This window comes from Musca autumnalis, unplaced genomic scaffold (genome assembly GCF_047663935.1).
Source record: "Musca autumnalis isolate F117 unplaced genomic scaffold, ASM4766393v1 scaffold_3, whole genome shotgun sequence".
Lineage (NCBI taxonomy): Eukaryota > Metazoa > Arthropoda > Insecta > Diptera > Muscidae > Musca > Musca autumnalis.
In genome coordinates, this window is record NW_027411866.1 from 191,515,662 (window position 1) to 191,530,808 (window position 15,147).

The 15,147-nt window shown below is 37.4% G+C and overlaps 1 protein-coding gene across 1 annotated transcript; it reads right to left on the reverse strand.

The window, feature by feature from the left end:
* Positions 1–228: 228 nt before the first annotated feature.
* On the reverse strand, positions 229–13,390 carry LOC141396843 (pickpocket protein 28-like). Its single transcript, XM_073972519.1, has 5 exons — positions 12,992–13,390; positions 12,828–12,936; positions 12,606–12,754; positions 762–1,573; positions 229–701 (listed from the first exon to the last, which is right to left on the reverse strand). Exons 1-5 carry the CDS (start codon positions 13,144–13,146, stop codon positions 337–339), a joined length of 1,590 nt encoding a protein of 529 aa, XP_073828620.1. The 5' UTR covers positions 13,147–13,390; the 3' UTR covers positions 229–336.
* Positions 13,391–15,147: the final 1,757 nt, after the last annotated feature.

Here is a 15,147-nt window from a genome sequence, read left to right on the forward strand (position 1 = left end):
TTTGCTATATCGATATAATCGTATACACCTTTTTGCCAAACGATGGCATAGCGGCCAGGACAAATGACATTTGACATGCGAAGACATAACACAATTGATTCAAACTCAAATTAATTTATGAAATGAAATGTTGCGGCTGTAAATATTGAAACGTTTTCTATTTGAAATTTAATATTCTGGAGGGACAGTAGCTAAATTTGGTGGTTAGGCTTTAAAAGATAAGAAATTATTGCAAAATTTTATTGAATTTCTAATAAAGATAATATTTTAAGCGTGCTAAATAATATGCTTTATATTCATAAATAAATATTCCTTTTTGAAAATAATCCTCTAATGTTAAGCCACAAAACCCCTACGCCAATCATATTGAGTATTGTAAATATTCATATTCTCCAAGTCACTTATTTCGAGCAAATCGCCGGTCACGGCTGATGGTGGGTAGGCATTATTTGTATTATGAAAAATTTTCCGGTTTCTGGGTGAAACGGCATACGGTGATAAATAATTTCGACGAAATTTCAATGCACGTGGACTATATTTGTCAATACCAATACTCAATTTGCCTGGCTTCTTGGCCGATTTCGATTTGGTCTTCGGTTGGCGAACCTTACGGCAAGGACGAATAAAAGTGTAAAATATTATTTCTGCCAGTGATATGAAACTAAAACCAAAGAACAAGCCAATAAGACCACCAATGCTGGCTGTAAAGAATCAAAAGAATAATATTTTGTTGTAAAATTACATTCCCAAATATGACTTACACAAAACATCTGTCATGCCAATGAATTCCGTTTGTTTATTACTGTGAAATGAATTATCCTTATAGTACATGGTCAATATGGCAATATTTCGTTCAACAAATTCCTCCGACATACTTTCCAGTGCCGGTTTATTGCTTATAAAATCACCATGTTCCAGTGGTGTGGAGAAAAATTCCGCATAAAATTTCAAACTATAACAACTCGGCAGACACACTTCATCGCATTCGCGTTCATTGTCATCATCATCGTTGATCATCGAATGTAGACGAATACGTTCAACACATTCACTGTCATAAATGCTGCAAACCGTTTCGTTTTCATAACGTTTCGGCATGTAGTGAGGTAAACAACGACAATGACGCATCATGGTGTTGGCAATACATTCCGCCTCACAGTTCGATTGGGTATAAGTGGCGAAATAGGCTAGCTTGTGTTCATCTTGAAACTCACACTGGCGATGTTTTAAGTGGACCGAATGTAACATCGTGTCTGCCTCCAATTTCTCCATACGAACTCGTGCCTTTGTTTCATAACCAGCTGCCAGTAGCAGTCCAACCTCTCGGACATTAGGTCTCTCATTGGGATTGTGCATGGCCATTTTAAAACCAACACCATTTGTTGAAGAGCAATGATATTGATCCACTTCGGCATTCAGTATAATGGTAAGGCCTAATGATTCTCCAGTTCCCGCAGCAGTGCGGGGATAAAATTGTTTTGGTAATTTTTTAGAGTAACCGAATTCAGGATTCCAACTTACAGCTTCATCCATATCGCTGTGATTTGTATAGGTTTCCTTTATCAGAGATTGAGTGCTAGAAAGATAGAAAAAAACTTGAGATCTCTAGTACAAGTAATATTGGGTATTGTCGATTTTTAGGGTAAAGGAGCCAAGCTATCGAGCTTGGCTCATTTCACCTCAAGTAGATATTGGCTTTTACTTGATGTCGTCTAGAATGCTGCTCCCAATAAAAACAAAAGACAAATACCATGTTATGTTCAGCCCAACGTGTCTACGCATGCGGTAGCACTCAACTATCCCACAGGAATTTATTGAAATAGGCCCGCTATTCTTTAGCTTCGTACTTCTAAAACAAGTTTACCAAGGCTATAGTCGGGTCGGGGCAGACTATGTGATATTCTACACCACTACATCGTCAGTACAACTCAAATAAAAAATGGATGTACGCCAACCATCAATAGGCTTCCTTCTCTGTGAGACCCCATCAACCCCCAAAATTTAGAGAGGATCCGAATGGAAAGGAGTGCCAAAAATAGTTATAATGGAGCTACCGCCTCGAAATTTTAAACATAGTTTTATAACGAGCCCAAAAGAGAGAAAAACAATTTTAATAAATGTAGGTTCACGTTTAGGTATAGCTCCCATATAAACGTACCTCCCTATATTCGGTATTTTGACGATTTTAGCCAAATTTTCCAATAGATTTGGCTGTAATTTTGCATTTTGTGTACTGAGAGAACAACATACCTCCTTGCAACAAATTTTCATTACATGTCCAAGTTTAGATATAGGTCCCATATAAACGTACCTCCCGATATTCGGTATTTTGACGATTTTAGCCAAATTTTCTAACCGAGTTAGCTGTAATTTTGTATTTTGATTTCGGAGGGAACACCATATCTCCGTGCAAAAAATGTTCAATATAGGTCCACGTTTAGGTATAGCTCCCATATAAACGTACCTCCCTATATTCGGTATTTTGACGATTTTAGCCAAATTTTCCAATAGATTTGGCTGTAATTTTGCATTTTGTGTACTGAGAGAACAACATACCTCCTTGCAACAAATTTTCATTACATGTCCAAGTTTAGATATAGGTCCCATATAAACGTACCTCCCGATATTCGGTATTTTGACGATTTTAGCCAAATTTTCTAACCGAGTTAGCTGTAATTTTGTATTTTGATTTCGGAGGGAACACCATATCTCCGTGCAAAAAATGTTCAATATAGGTCCACGTTTAGGTATAGCTCCCATATAAACGTAGCTCCCGATTTTCGGAATTTTGGCGATTTTACAGGCGTGGTAAAAGGAGAATAACTTACAGGGCGGCAGCTGGGGGCAGCTGGATCTCGTATTATTGTAAACTAGAGACTTTCCCATGTATTTAAAAAAAATATGGACTTGCCCTTACGGGGCCAACATTAGTAAAACTCAACATAAATTTATAGTAATGATATTAAATAAAGTACAAAAAGTCATTTACAAATAATTTATTTTTAAGAAAGTTAGAAAACGAATCTTCAATATGTTTTTTCGTAAAAACATAGTTAATGCCATCAACTATAAGTTTCATTTTGGAAATTGTACATTTACCTCTTATTTTTTATTTTTTTTTTTTAATTTCACTAATAAACTACGAATGCTTTGCGGATCTATTTATCGTTTTTAAGGTCTCAACTTGTTACAAGTCTCAACATCTTCGACTTAACTTGACATATTACCGCTGTAAATTGGCAAAAATAATATTGGATATTAAAAATTTAATGTGTTTAGAGAATATTTCTTTCAATCGCAATCAAAATTGCAGTGCTGCAGTGCGATTGCACGAAAAATGGAAAAAGGGATGCATTACCGACTATTGCGATATCTCTGTTGTTTGACCACCTATGACAACCTACTTCACATCGTTGTAAAGGTGATATTTTCTACTTTCCTTGTCAGGTTTTGCTTTCGATATACCTCTTACAGAAGAGAGATAACGTTTGCCTTTTCTCCAAAACGTTTGCTTTTCTCCAAATAAGTTTTTTCACATTCCGACCCCTGAATAATATCCGACCATTACCAAAATCAATACGTTTTTTTCTCTGTGGGACCCCCATTAAAACCCAAAATTTCGTGACGATCCAATCATGATTGCGACGTGTAGCATGATTACAAAGAAATTAAAAAATGGGATGTATTACCGACAATTGCGATATCTCCGTTATTTGGCCACCTACGGCAACCTGTTTTACATGATTGTAAAGATGGGATTTTCTACTTTCATAGTCAGACTTTGCTTTTGGAAGGTCCCCAACCAAAGCGGTATTATTAAAATCGCAAAAATTAAAAGTTGTGTTCTATTAGCGGCTATTGCGATATCTTCGTTGTTTGACTACCCACGACAACCTACGTTACATCGTTGCAAAGGTGATATTTTCTACTTTCATTAGTTGAATGGGTTTACGACCATTATTTCGATGCGTTACAAACTTTTTGGCCAAAACCAACTTATAATACCCTCCCCATATAGTGGTGAAGGGTATAAATAGTGGGCCTATGTCAAAAAATTCAGAACGGATAGCTGGGTGCTATCGGACGGGTAGACAGGTTGATGATATAGATATGTTTGCGTTTGTGTCATTTTTGTATCCTCCAACATAGTATGGAGCATATATTAGGTTCCGTAGTGTAAAACAGAGAGTTTCCAAGGTGGAATGATATCTCTATACTGTTTGTCCTCTACCCACTTCTGACGTCATTGAGATTGTTACGTATCGTTATGATTGTACACAATTAGTTGGGATACCTGACGCCATGGGTACCTTCCCCAATGTAATTTGTGAAAGCCTGAACTTCTATTTTCAATGCAAGAAGGAGAGAAGCACAGAGCTGAAGGTATATGGCAACAGAACTTCAACCACTAACTACCCCAAAACGTGAAGTAGGGGTTGGAAGATACCAAGGAACGGTCCTGACCGGATTTAACATGGCAAATCCCAGGAATTATCTTGGTCCCTCTTTCATCTCAAGTGGACACTGACCTCCCCGTATTGTCACCTAGGGAACTGCCTTTAACACCCGTTAAAGTTAAACAGCACATATGCGGCGCGTTCACCCATAAGAACGTTAAAAACTTGGGTTTGGGCGTCGGGTTAGTAACCCTCCCCTAGAAAAAACAAAAGAAAAGAAAAACAAACCCCTCCAAAGTTGACGAGCCCCGCAAACGTTTTAAAGACAATGATCTGCGAATGTGTACCTGGTATGTTCGCACCCTTTATAGAGAAGGTACAGTTTACGCATTGACAGATGTACTTGAAAAGTACAAGGCCGACATTACTGCCATACAGGAAATACGATGGAACGGGAAAGGCGTCACAAAAACACCTGAAGGTGACGCACTGCATTATAGCTGCCATGACACAAAGCATGAGTTTGGTTGCGGATTTGTAGTTGGCCGGAGGTTAAAACATCTTGTCTCCAGCTTCACGCCAGTGAATGAAAGACTCGCTGCAATTCGATTAAAAGCAAAATTCTTCAACATCAGCTTTATTTGCGCTCATGCTCTCACTGAAGACAAGGACAAGGAGAAACTTATGACCGTTGACCTGCACATGACATTAAAATTATTCTGGGCGATTTTAATGTCAAAATTGGAAAGGAGAATATCTTTAGCCCAACAGTCGGGAAATTCAGTCTCCACAGTGAAACATCTGACAATGGTATGAGGCTGATAGACTTTGCAGCTGCAAGAAACTTTGTAGTTAGCAGTACCTGATTTAAGCATCTCGATAGTCATAAGGGCACCTGGCTGTTGTCAGATCAAAGAACAAGAAATCAAATTGATCACGTTGTGATAGATGGAAGACATGCATCAAGGGTGTTGGATGTACTATCGTTCCGAGGTGCAAACATAGACTCGGACCCCTACCTTGTTGCAGCAAAGGTACGTACCAGATTAAACGTAGCAAACAAAGTGCGAACAGACACAACCCACATCGGTAAGCTGGAATCACAACAGATAGCCACAGTATATTCCACTCAACTGGCCCAACTGCTTAATCAAAGCACCCATCGTCCCGATAACATATCAGGACAATAGCAAAATATCGCCCACTCCATGCAAACAGCCGCAAAATCAGTACTTGGATACCAGAGACCTCCACCAAGGAATCCATGATATGGCCAGGAGTATCGTGCTGCTACCGAAGAGAAAAATGCGGCATATAGGGCTACTATACAATCAGTAGCAACGAGTAGTGCACGAGAGAGGTATAGGGTGAAAAGGAGAGAGGAGAAACGTCTTTTCCGCAGGAAAAACAGAGAGATCAGACCAACTGTTGAACTTAGTTCCTATAATTTTGAGGTAGTAAAAGACTTCGTATACCTCGGCACCGCCGTAAACACAACAAACGACATTAGTTGTGAAATAAATATAAATGAAATAATAAATTCAAAAACAAAGCCAAAAGCAGATAAGGCAGTGCTTGGCGTGTTTGAGAGAAAAATTCTTCGAAAGATCTACGGACCAATCTGTAATGGGCCAGCTAAGTAAGTAAGTAACTACCCCATAATTTTAGGGGTGACATGCCACAGATATCTGCGACAATCTGAAGTGTAAAACAATGTTCTCAAGTCCCTAGCCCTCAGCACCTAGGGTACCCACAAAAAACCTTGATTACCTCATATAATGTGATAGGCCGGCTAGTTGGTTCACTCACGAACATAAATACAACGCGATGGCACAATATCAAAATGCATATCATCATCAGAATACTTGCTCTGGTGCTGCCGTGAGAATCATCCTAATCTCGGCATGGTGGATAGGATTCCTCCACCCTGGCATGTCAGGCAGTAATTTACAGTGTCTAGAGAGTTCAGGAAAACAAATGTTGCCAATTATTTCATATTCCATTTCCAAAGAAATTGAATTTTTTCTTTTCGCGCTACATTAACGATTTTTGGTACCTAGGTTAAGAAAAAATTCCCCAGTACAAATCCGCTCGCGAGCAAATTTTTGGTTGTTGCGGACAAATGTTATCGCGGTTTTATTTCTGCTTAAAAAAAAAATTATTTTAAAAACGCTAATTATTTTATTGAGCACAATTGTCACTAAAAAGTTATCACGAAGTGACGTCATTAAGTAGATTGCATAATATTTGTAAAATGTTACTCAGCATTCGCGGAATTTACAAAAAATTGACAAAATTTTAAATGTAATCCGAATTGTTTGAAAATAAAGGTCCATTTACCCGTCAAAAATTAGAAAAAAGTAACAGTTTTAAAGAAAGTCTTCACGGGGAATCAAATGAGACCAAACTTATAATCATCGGGATAGTAGTTAGGATATTATAGCCAAAATAAACACATATTTGTGATACAAAAAACAAATTTTGGTTTGGAATAATAGTTTTCACATGCATTCTAGAGTTGAAAATATTGGAAAAATTCTATAGGAGTACTTCTTTTATTTTTCTTGAAACTCCCAAGAAAATGGGCGGATTTTGCTTTATCTACATTCACATAGAAGGTTTCCCATTGAGGAAAGTTATCGGGTTGATGAAATAAATCATAGAGTTCAAATAAACCGATTTAACTTATATGCATTATTAAAATATGTGTAAATCGCGTAATTATCAAAATCGTTTTGTCCGCATGTGATTTTCATGTACAGCAAGACCATATCTTTAAATTTGTATATATTTTTCGAAATATAACTTGGACTACTATGGCGCTGGGGCAATATTAAATCAATTGTTACATATTTATGAATACTAAAATAAATAAATAAAAAAAAAATACCTATAAAACATCTCTAATTTGCGCAAGGTACAATAAATTTTGTTCCGCATCCGGTTTCAGTGTCACCACGAAAGTCTACATCGATATATATCTATTTCAAGACGATCAATCAGGAACCGTGGATGTAGCATCACACACTATTTATACCCTACACCACTATGTGGGGAGGGTATTATAAGTTGGTTTTGGCCAAAAAGTTTGTAACGCATCGAAATAATGGTCGTAGACCCATACTTATATATACCAAAATGAATGTCTCGACGAGCTGAGTCGATCTGGCTATGTGTGTCCGTCCGTCAGTCCGTCCGTCTGTCCGTCTGTCCATCTAAACCTTGTAATCACGCTACAGGTCGCAATTTTGATCGGATCGTCACGAAATTTTGTACGTTGATGGGGGTCCCGGAGGGGAAGAAGCCTATTGATTTTGGTGATGGTCGGATAATATTTAGGGGTCGGAAAGGGCAAAAAACTTAGGTGGATAAAAAGACAACGTTTTTTTCCAAAGCCAATATCTCAGCTTCTATATGGGCTATACCAAACAATGAAAGCAGACAATATCACCTTTCTAATGATGTAAAGTAGGTGCTCGTAGGTGATCAAACAACGAAGATATAGCAATAGTAGCAAATAAAAACCCAATTTTCATTTTTGCAATTTTAATTATATTGACAAATGTCACAGCTTTGATTGAAAATTTTCCAAAAGCAAAGCCTGACTATGAAAGTAGAAGATCTCGTCTTTACAATGATGCAAACTAGGTCGGCGTAGGTAACCAAATAACGGAGATATCGCAATAGTCGGTAATACATCCCATTTTTCTATTTTTTGGCAATCACGCTACAGGTCCAAATTTTGATCGGATCGTCACGAAAATTTGAGGGTTAATGGGGGTCTCACAGATGAAGAAGCATATTGATTTTGGTGATGGTCGGATAATAATTAGAGGTCGGAATGGGCAAACACTTATTTGGAGAAAAGTCAACATTTTATTTCAAAGCCAATATCTCTGTTTCTTTAAGAGGTATATCAAAAGCAAAACCAGGAAAGGAAAGTAGAAAATATCACCTTTACAACGATGTAAATTAGGTTGTCAAAGGTGGTCAAATAGCAAAGCTATGGCAATAGTCGATAATGCATCCCATTTTCCGATTTTTTTGTAATCACGCTACAGGTCGCAATTTTGATCGGATGGTCACGAAATTTTGGGGGTTAATGGGGGTCCCAAATAGAAAGAAGCCTTTTGATTTTGATGATGGTCGGATAATATTCAGGGGTCCGAATGGGCAAACACTTATTTCGAGAAAGGTCAACGTTTTATTTCAAAGCCAATATCTCTGTTTCTTTAAGAGGCATATCAAAAGCAAAATCTGGCAAGGAAAGTAGAAAATATCACCTTTACAACGATGAAAATTAGGTTGTCATTGGTGGTCAAATAGCAGAGATATGACAATAGTCGATAATGCATCCCATTTGCCGATTTTTTTGTAATCACGCCACAGGTCGCAGTTTTGATCGGATCGTCACGAAATTTTAGGCGTTAATGGGGGTCCCACAGAGGAAGAAGCCTACTGATTTTAGTGATGGTCGGATAATATTCAGGGGTCGGAATGGACAAAAACTTATTTGGAGAAAAGGTCTACGTTTTATTTCAAAGCAAATATCTCTGTTTCTTTAAGAGGTATATCAAAAGCAAAACCTGGCAAGGAAAGTAGAAAATATCACCTTTACAACGATGTAAAGTAGGTTGTCGTAGCTGCTCAAACAACAGAGATATCGCAATAGTCGGCAATGCATCCCATTTTCCGATTTGTTTGTAATCACGCTACAGGTCGCAATTTTGATCGGATCGTCACGAATTTTTTGGGAGTTGATGCGGGTCCCTCCTATTGATTTTGGTGATTGTCGGATAATATTTAGGGGTCAGAATGGGGAGAAACTCATTTGGAGACAAATTCAAAGTTTTATTCTTTGTGAATATATCGGCTTCTAGTAGGGGTATTCCAACGGCAAAGCCTGTCAATGGAAGAAGAAAATATTACCTTTACATTGGTGTAAAGCAGGTTGGCGAATGTGGTCAAACAAGGGAGATACCACAATAGTCGGTTATGCATCCAATTCTTCCATTTTTTTTGCAATCAAGCTACAGGTCGTAATTTTGATTGGATGGTCACGAAATTTTGGTTGCCTATGGGGGTCCCAGAGACAAAGAGGCATATTATTTTTGGTGGTAGTCGGTTTATATTCCCTAAAAGAAATGTTTACCAGTGAAAAGCTTATGCACAGGGGTAGTGGTGTAGGGTATCACATGGTCGGCCCCGTCCCGACTATAGCCTTTGCTCACTTGTTTTGGGATAAAATTAATGTAGCTCCCTTATCAGTGAAGTTTTTATACCCTCCACCATAGTATGGAGGGTATATTAAGTTTGTCATTCCGTTTGTAACACATCGAACTAATCATTTGGGGCCCTATAAAGTATATATATTCTTGATCAGGATAAAATTCTAAGACGATCTAGCCATGTCCGTCTGTCCGTCCGTCTGTTGTAATCACTCTAGCGTCCGCAATAATTGAGATAGAGTGCTGAAATTTTGCACCCGAAGGCCTTTTTTCCATAGGCAGGTCAAGTTTGAAGATGGGCTATATCGGTCCACTCTTTGGTATAGCCCCCATATAACGGTACCTCCGTATTTGAGGTATTTTGACGTTCTTCGCCACATTTGCAGACCGAATTAGCTATAATTTGGCACTTAGGGTTCCTAGTGATCGACAAACTTATATCTCAAAGGATATGGGCATAGGTCCATGTTTTGGTATAGTCCCCATATAACGGTACCTCCCGATTTTAAGTATTTTGAGAATTTCAGCCACAATTTTTAAACGAACTACCTGCAATTTGACATTTGAGGTTCTCAGTGGTCATGAAACATCTCCACGAAACGTCGTCAATGTTTTGGTATTGCCCCCATATATCGGTACCTCCCGATTTTCGGTATTTTGAGAATTTTAGCTACAATTTTTAACCGAACTAGCTGTAAGTTGCCATTCGAGGTTCTCAGTGGTCATGAAATATCTCCACCAAACATCGTCAGCATAGGTCCGTGTTTTGGTATAGCCCCCATATAGCGGTACCTCCCGATTTTCGGTATTTTGAGAATTTTAGCCACAATTTGTAACCGAACTATCTGCAATTTGACATTTGAGGTTCTCAGTGGTCATGAAACATCTCCACCAAACATCGTCAACATAGGTCCATGTTTTGGTATAGCCCCCTTATAACCGTACCTCCCGATTTTCGGTATTTTGAGCATTTTAGTTACAATTTTTAACCGAAATAGCTGTAATTTGACATTTGAGGTTCTTAGTGGTTATGCAATATCTCCACGAAATATCGTCAATATAGGTCCATGTTTTGGTATAGCCCCCTTATAACCGTGCCTCCCGATTTTCGGTATTTTGAGCATTTAGTTACAATTTTTAACCGAACTAGCTGTAATTTGACATTTGAGGTTCTCAGTGGTCATAAAACATCTCCAACGATACATCGTCAACATAGGTCCATGTTTTCGTATAGCCCCCATATAACGGTACCTCCCGATTTTCGGTATTTTGAGAATTTTAGCTACAATTTTGTCTATTCAAAAATAATCGTCAATATAGGTCCATGTTTTGGTATATCTTACCATATAACTTTACCACCCGATTTTCGGGAATTTTCAGTGGTCACGAAATTTCTTCACTATAATTCGTCAACATGGGTCCATTTTTGAGGGTCTACATTGTTTTGATGAAACTACCCTCAATTTGACTCTTGAAGTTCCCTGCAGCTATAAAACTTTTCCGCCAAAAAATGTAAAGATAGGTTGACTCTTTGATATAGCCCCGTAGGTGGTACCTTTCTGAACACATTTTTTAGATTAGATAACACTGTGCAACAAAATGGAGGTGAAAGTCTGGGGTACGAAAAATTCCTCTTGGGGAAGAAAGGCCTTGGTGAGTATATTATGAACCCCGAAGGACAGATCTGCCGTGAGTCGAACTTCCGCGTTATGGCTTGATGAAATTTTTTTTAGAGACACAGTGGGCCATCAGGAATTAGCGTTATATATTTGTTCACTGTTGCTTAAGTGCTCTACAAAAACAACAAACAAAGATATAATGCTAATTAATGATGGCTTACAGGGTCTCTTGCAAAAACTTCATCACGCCATAACGCGGAAGTTCGACTCACGGCGCATCTGTCCTTCGGGGTTTTTAATATACTCACCATTGTCGAAAAGTTGTTACACCTAAAATTGTGAAAGGACCCTAAATATTCCATTTTAATTAAGCCTTTTTTATGGTGGAGGGTATAAAAAGTTCGGCCCGGACGAACATAACGACTTTTTACTTGTTAAATCTATGTTTCCATAAAAACAAAGATGCTGCACTTTTTTCATTGCAGTAGAAACGGCCCCCAGAATTCGCGATAAAATGCGCAATATTTTCGAAATCAATTTTAGGTGATTTTCCTACCTTGGAATTTCTCGTATCTCGCGTTTTAGTAGATGGAAAGATTTATTAGATCCGCAACGTCAAAATCTAAAATTTGCAATCAAGTACGAGTAAATCGAATGACAATTGTAAAAGTTAGGCCCGAAAAATATGATTTTTAGAAAAATGTTCGCACACAATTTTCGTATTTGGATGCAGATTTCTGTGAAGCTGTGTAGGCTACATTCACACATATATCAAATAACACAGAATCGCAAGATCTACAATCCTATATACGATTTTTTTAAAAACCTGTTTGCAGAACGAAATTAGAAGAAAATTTCAAAAAACACTTAAAATATGGCTTCAAAATTTCAGCATCATTTAATGGTAGACGCAGATCAAATTTTGAGAAGTTATACACTAGTGAGATGATCCTTATTTAGTTACCTTCTACAAAAAAAGACACGTTGGCTTCAACTCATTTTTACCCATTATTTAACATAAATGTAGCCACAGCTTCCACGCAAATTAACTTTTAAGGCTAATATTTTTTGCCAAGTCTAAAAACATTTCATTTTATCCGAAAGCATTTCATTTGTGTAATATTCAACCACATTTCGCGAGTTATTAAAGGCTAAACCTTGGCTTCAACTATGTTAAATTTTCAAAAATATTGCCCATATACCCTACTTCACCACCAAAAGGCTGCATGTATAAAAGGTTAGCTAGGGTTAAGAAGCCCACCTAATTCAGTTTTTTTTTTTCTTTATAATTCCCTATACCAGCTCCCAGTTTCGCGTTCAGAAGAACCGTAGAACAAAACAATGTATGTAAGTTATCCACTTACCCTGCGGCATACAGAAATTTCGGATGTACCATGTTAAAGGCACAACAAAGACCCTCATCCGTTACAATGGGATGGAAAATACGTTGACAATTGTAATTAATGCCACCAAAACGACAAGAAATCAACATTTTTTCACATGGTTGAGATATCTGCAAAATGTACGAGTATAAAATTATTCATTTCATAAATGTCAATATCTAAATACAAAGTGTATGCCATTACATTTGATATAAATTGATTTAATGTACTCCAATCTTCAATGGTGTCCGCCACGGTTACATTCACATCACGTTTGCACAACATTTGTATTATTGAATATTCAACAGAGTTCCTAAAAAAACATTATATTTATCTCTTCTTTTTTTAATGAAATTATTTTGAGTTACTCTTCATATTGTTGAATTTTCGCCTTATACGCTTTATTCATATTGCATATCGTCAAAGCTGGAAACGGTTCATTAGTTATATAGGTTGGTTTTGGATTTATACTGAAGATAACTGGTGTTGTATTCCATTTGATATAGACATTGAATATGAACATTGTCGCAATAAGTACGACCGATATGAAGGATAATGCGAAATAGGCTCTAAAATGAAATGATGGGTAAGAAAATGGAAAATTTTAATTAGTAGCATAAATTAGAAGTGTTATTTATCCATTACTGTATTAAAAAAAAATATATTTTATGGCTGTCATCAGATCATTAAGGAATCGATGATACGAAGGAAAGACAAGCAAATGAACTGTCAAAAGCAACAGTTAAACAAGTATAGCGGTGCTATAATAACACTGTGCGACACTGAAGGCGCAAAAAATTTGTAGTATGCCTTTTTTGAACGTAAATGTCGAGACTAAGTAACCTTTTTTGCACTCTTTATCTCAGAGACGAAAAGGAATTTTTTCTTTGCAATATTGCAGCCTTAAGGACGTAGAACTTACGTGTCGAATAAACCATTTAGGATCCATTTAGTAGATCTAGCGGCGCACAATGGTTCGAGAAACGATTTTCCTGGCCAAAAATCAAAATTTTGTTTTGTCACAGACATTTAACTTCTATATGGGATTCGATAGTAAACATATTGAAACTAAGGAAACAAAAAAAGGGTCAAAATATTGGAAGGTGCGGGCGTGCGGTGCACCGAACATTTTTCCCAAGTTTTTGAGAAATACCTAATTTTTGCAAACTTCTGGAGAAAGAAATAGCTATTTCCCGAAAACTATAACAGATATTGTGTTCATTGTTTTTTGTTACGTAGGTAGCATTGCGGCCTTAAAAAATAGTTTAAACAAATTACCGTAGCGTTTACATTAGCTATTTTATGAGCTATTTTATTTTTCCTCAGATACTAAATTTTATTAAATTCTAAATTTAGAGGACTAGAACTTTTGTAGATCAATGTTTTCACAGAAAGATTCCCGAGAGTCTCCTCTTTTAGCCCATATATACTTTTGTACACGTCCCGTTCCGTCTGTTTATAACTTTTTTAAATTACATGGGTAAAAATATGTGTTTCCCATACCATTTCCCATATGAATTACAGCTTTTTTACACAAATTAACATGTTTCGGAGTATATGAGTTTTATAAGTTCTATGAAAACCCAAGGAGTATGTTCTTTAATTTTTGAAAAAATTGCATAAATTTTTTGTATTTTTATACCCTACACCACTATGTGGGGAGGGTATTATAAGTTGGTTTTGGCCAAAAAGTTTGTAACGCATCGAAATAATGGTCGTAGACCCATACATATATATGTATATACCAAAATGAATGTCTCGACGAGCTGAGTCGATCTGGCTATGTGTGTCCGTCCGTCCGTCCGTCTGTCCGTCTGTCCATCTAAACCTTGTAATCACGCTACAGGTCGCAATTTTGATCGGATCGTCACCAAATTTTGGACGTTGATGAGGGTCCCGGAGGGGAAGAAGCCTATTGATTTTGGTGATGGTCGGATAATAATCAGGGGTCGGAATGGGCAAAAAACCTATTTGCGGAAAAAGTCAACGTTTTATTTCAAAGCGAATATCTCCGTATCTATAAGGGGTATATTAAAGGCAAAGCCTGCTAGGTTGTCGTAGGTGGTCGAACAACGAAGATATCGCAATAGTCGCTTATAGAACCCAACTTTTCATTTATTCGATTTTAATTCTAATGACGAATAACACAGCTTTTGTTGGATACTTTCCAAAAACAAAACCTGGCTATGAAAGTAGAAAATCCTGTCTTTACAATGATGCAAAGTAGGTTAGCGTAGGTGGCCAAATAACCGAGATATAGCAATAGTCGGTAATACATCCCATTTTTCCACTTTTAAAGAAATCACGCCACAGGTCGTAATTTTGATCGGCTCGTCACCAAATTTTGGGTGTTGATGGGGGTCCCGCAGGGGAAAAAGTCTACTTATTTTGGGGAGGCTCGGATAATATTTAGGGGTCGGAATAGGCAAAAAACTTGTTTGGAGAAAAAGACAATGTTTTTTTCCAAACCGAATATCTCAGCTTCTATAGGGGGTATGCCAAAAGCAAAACCTGCTAATGAAAG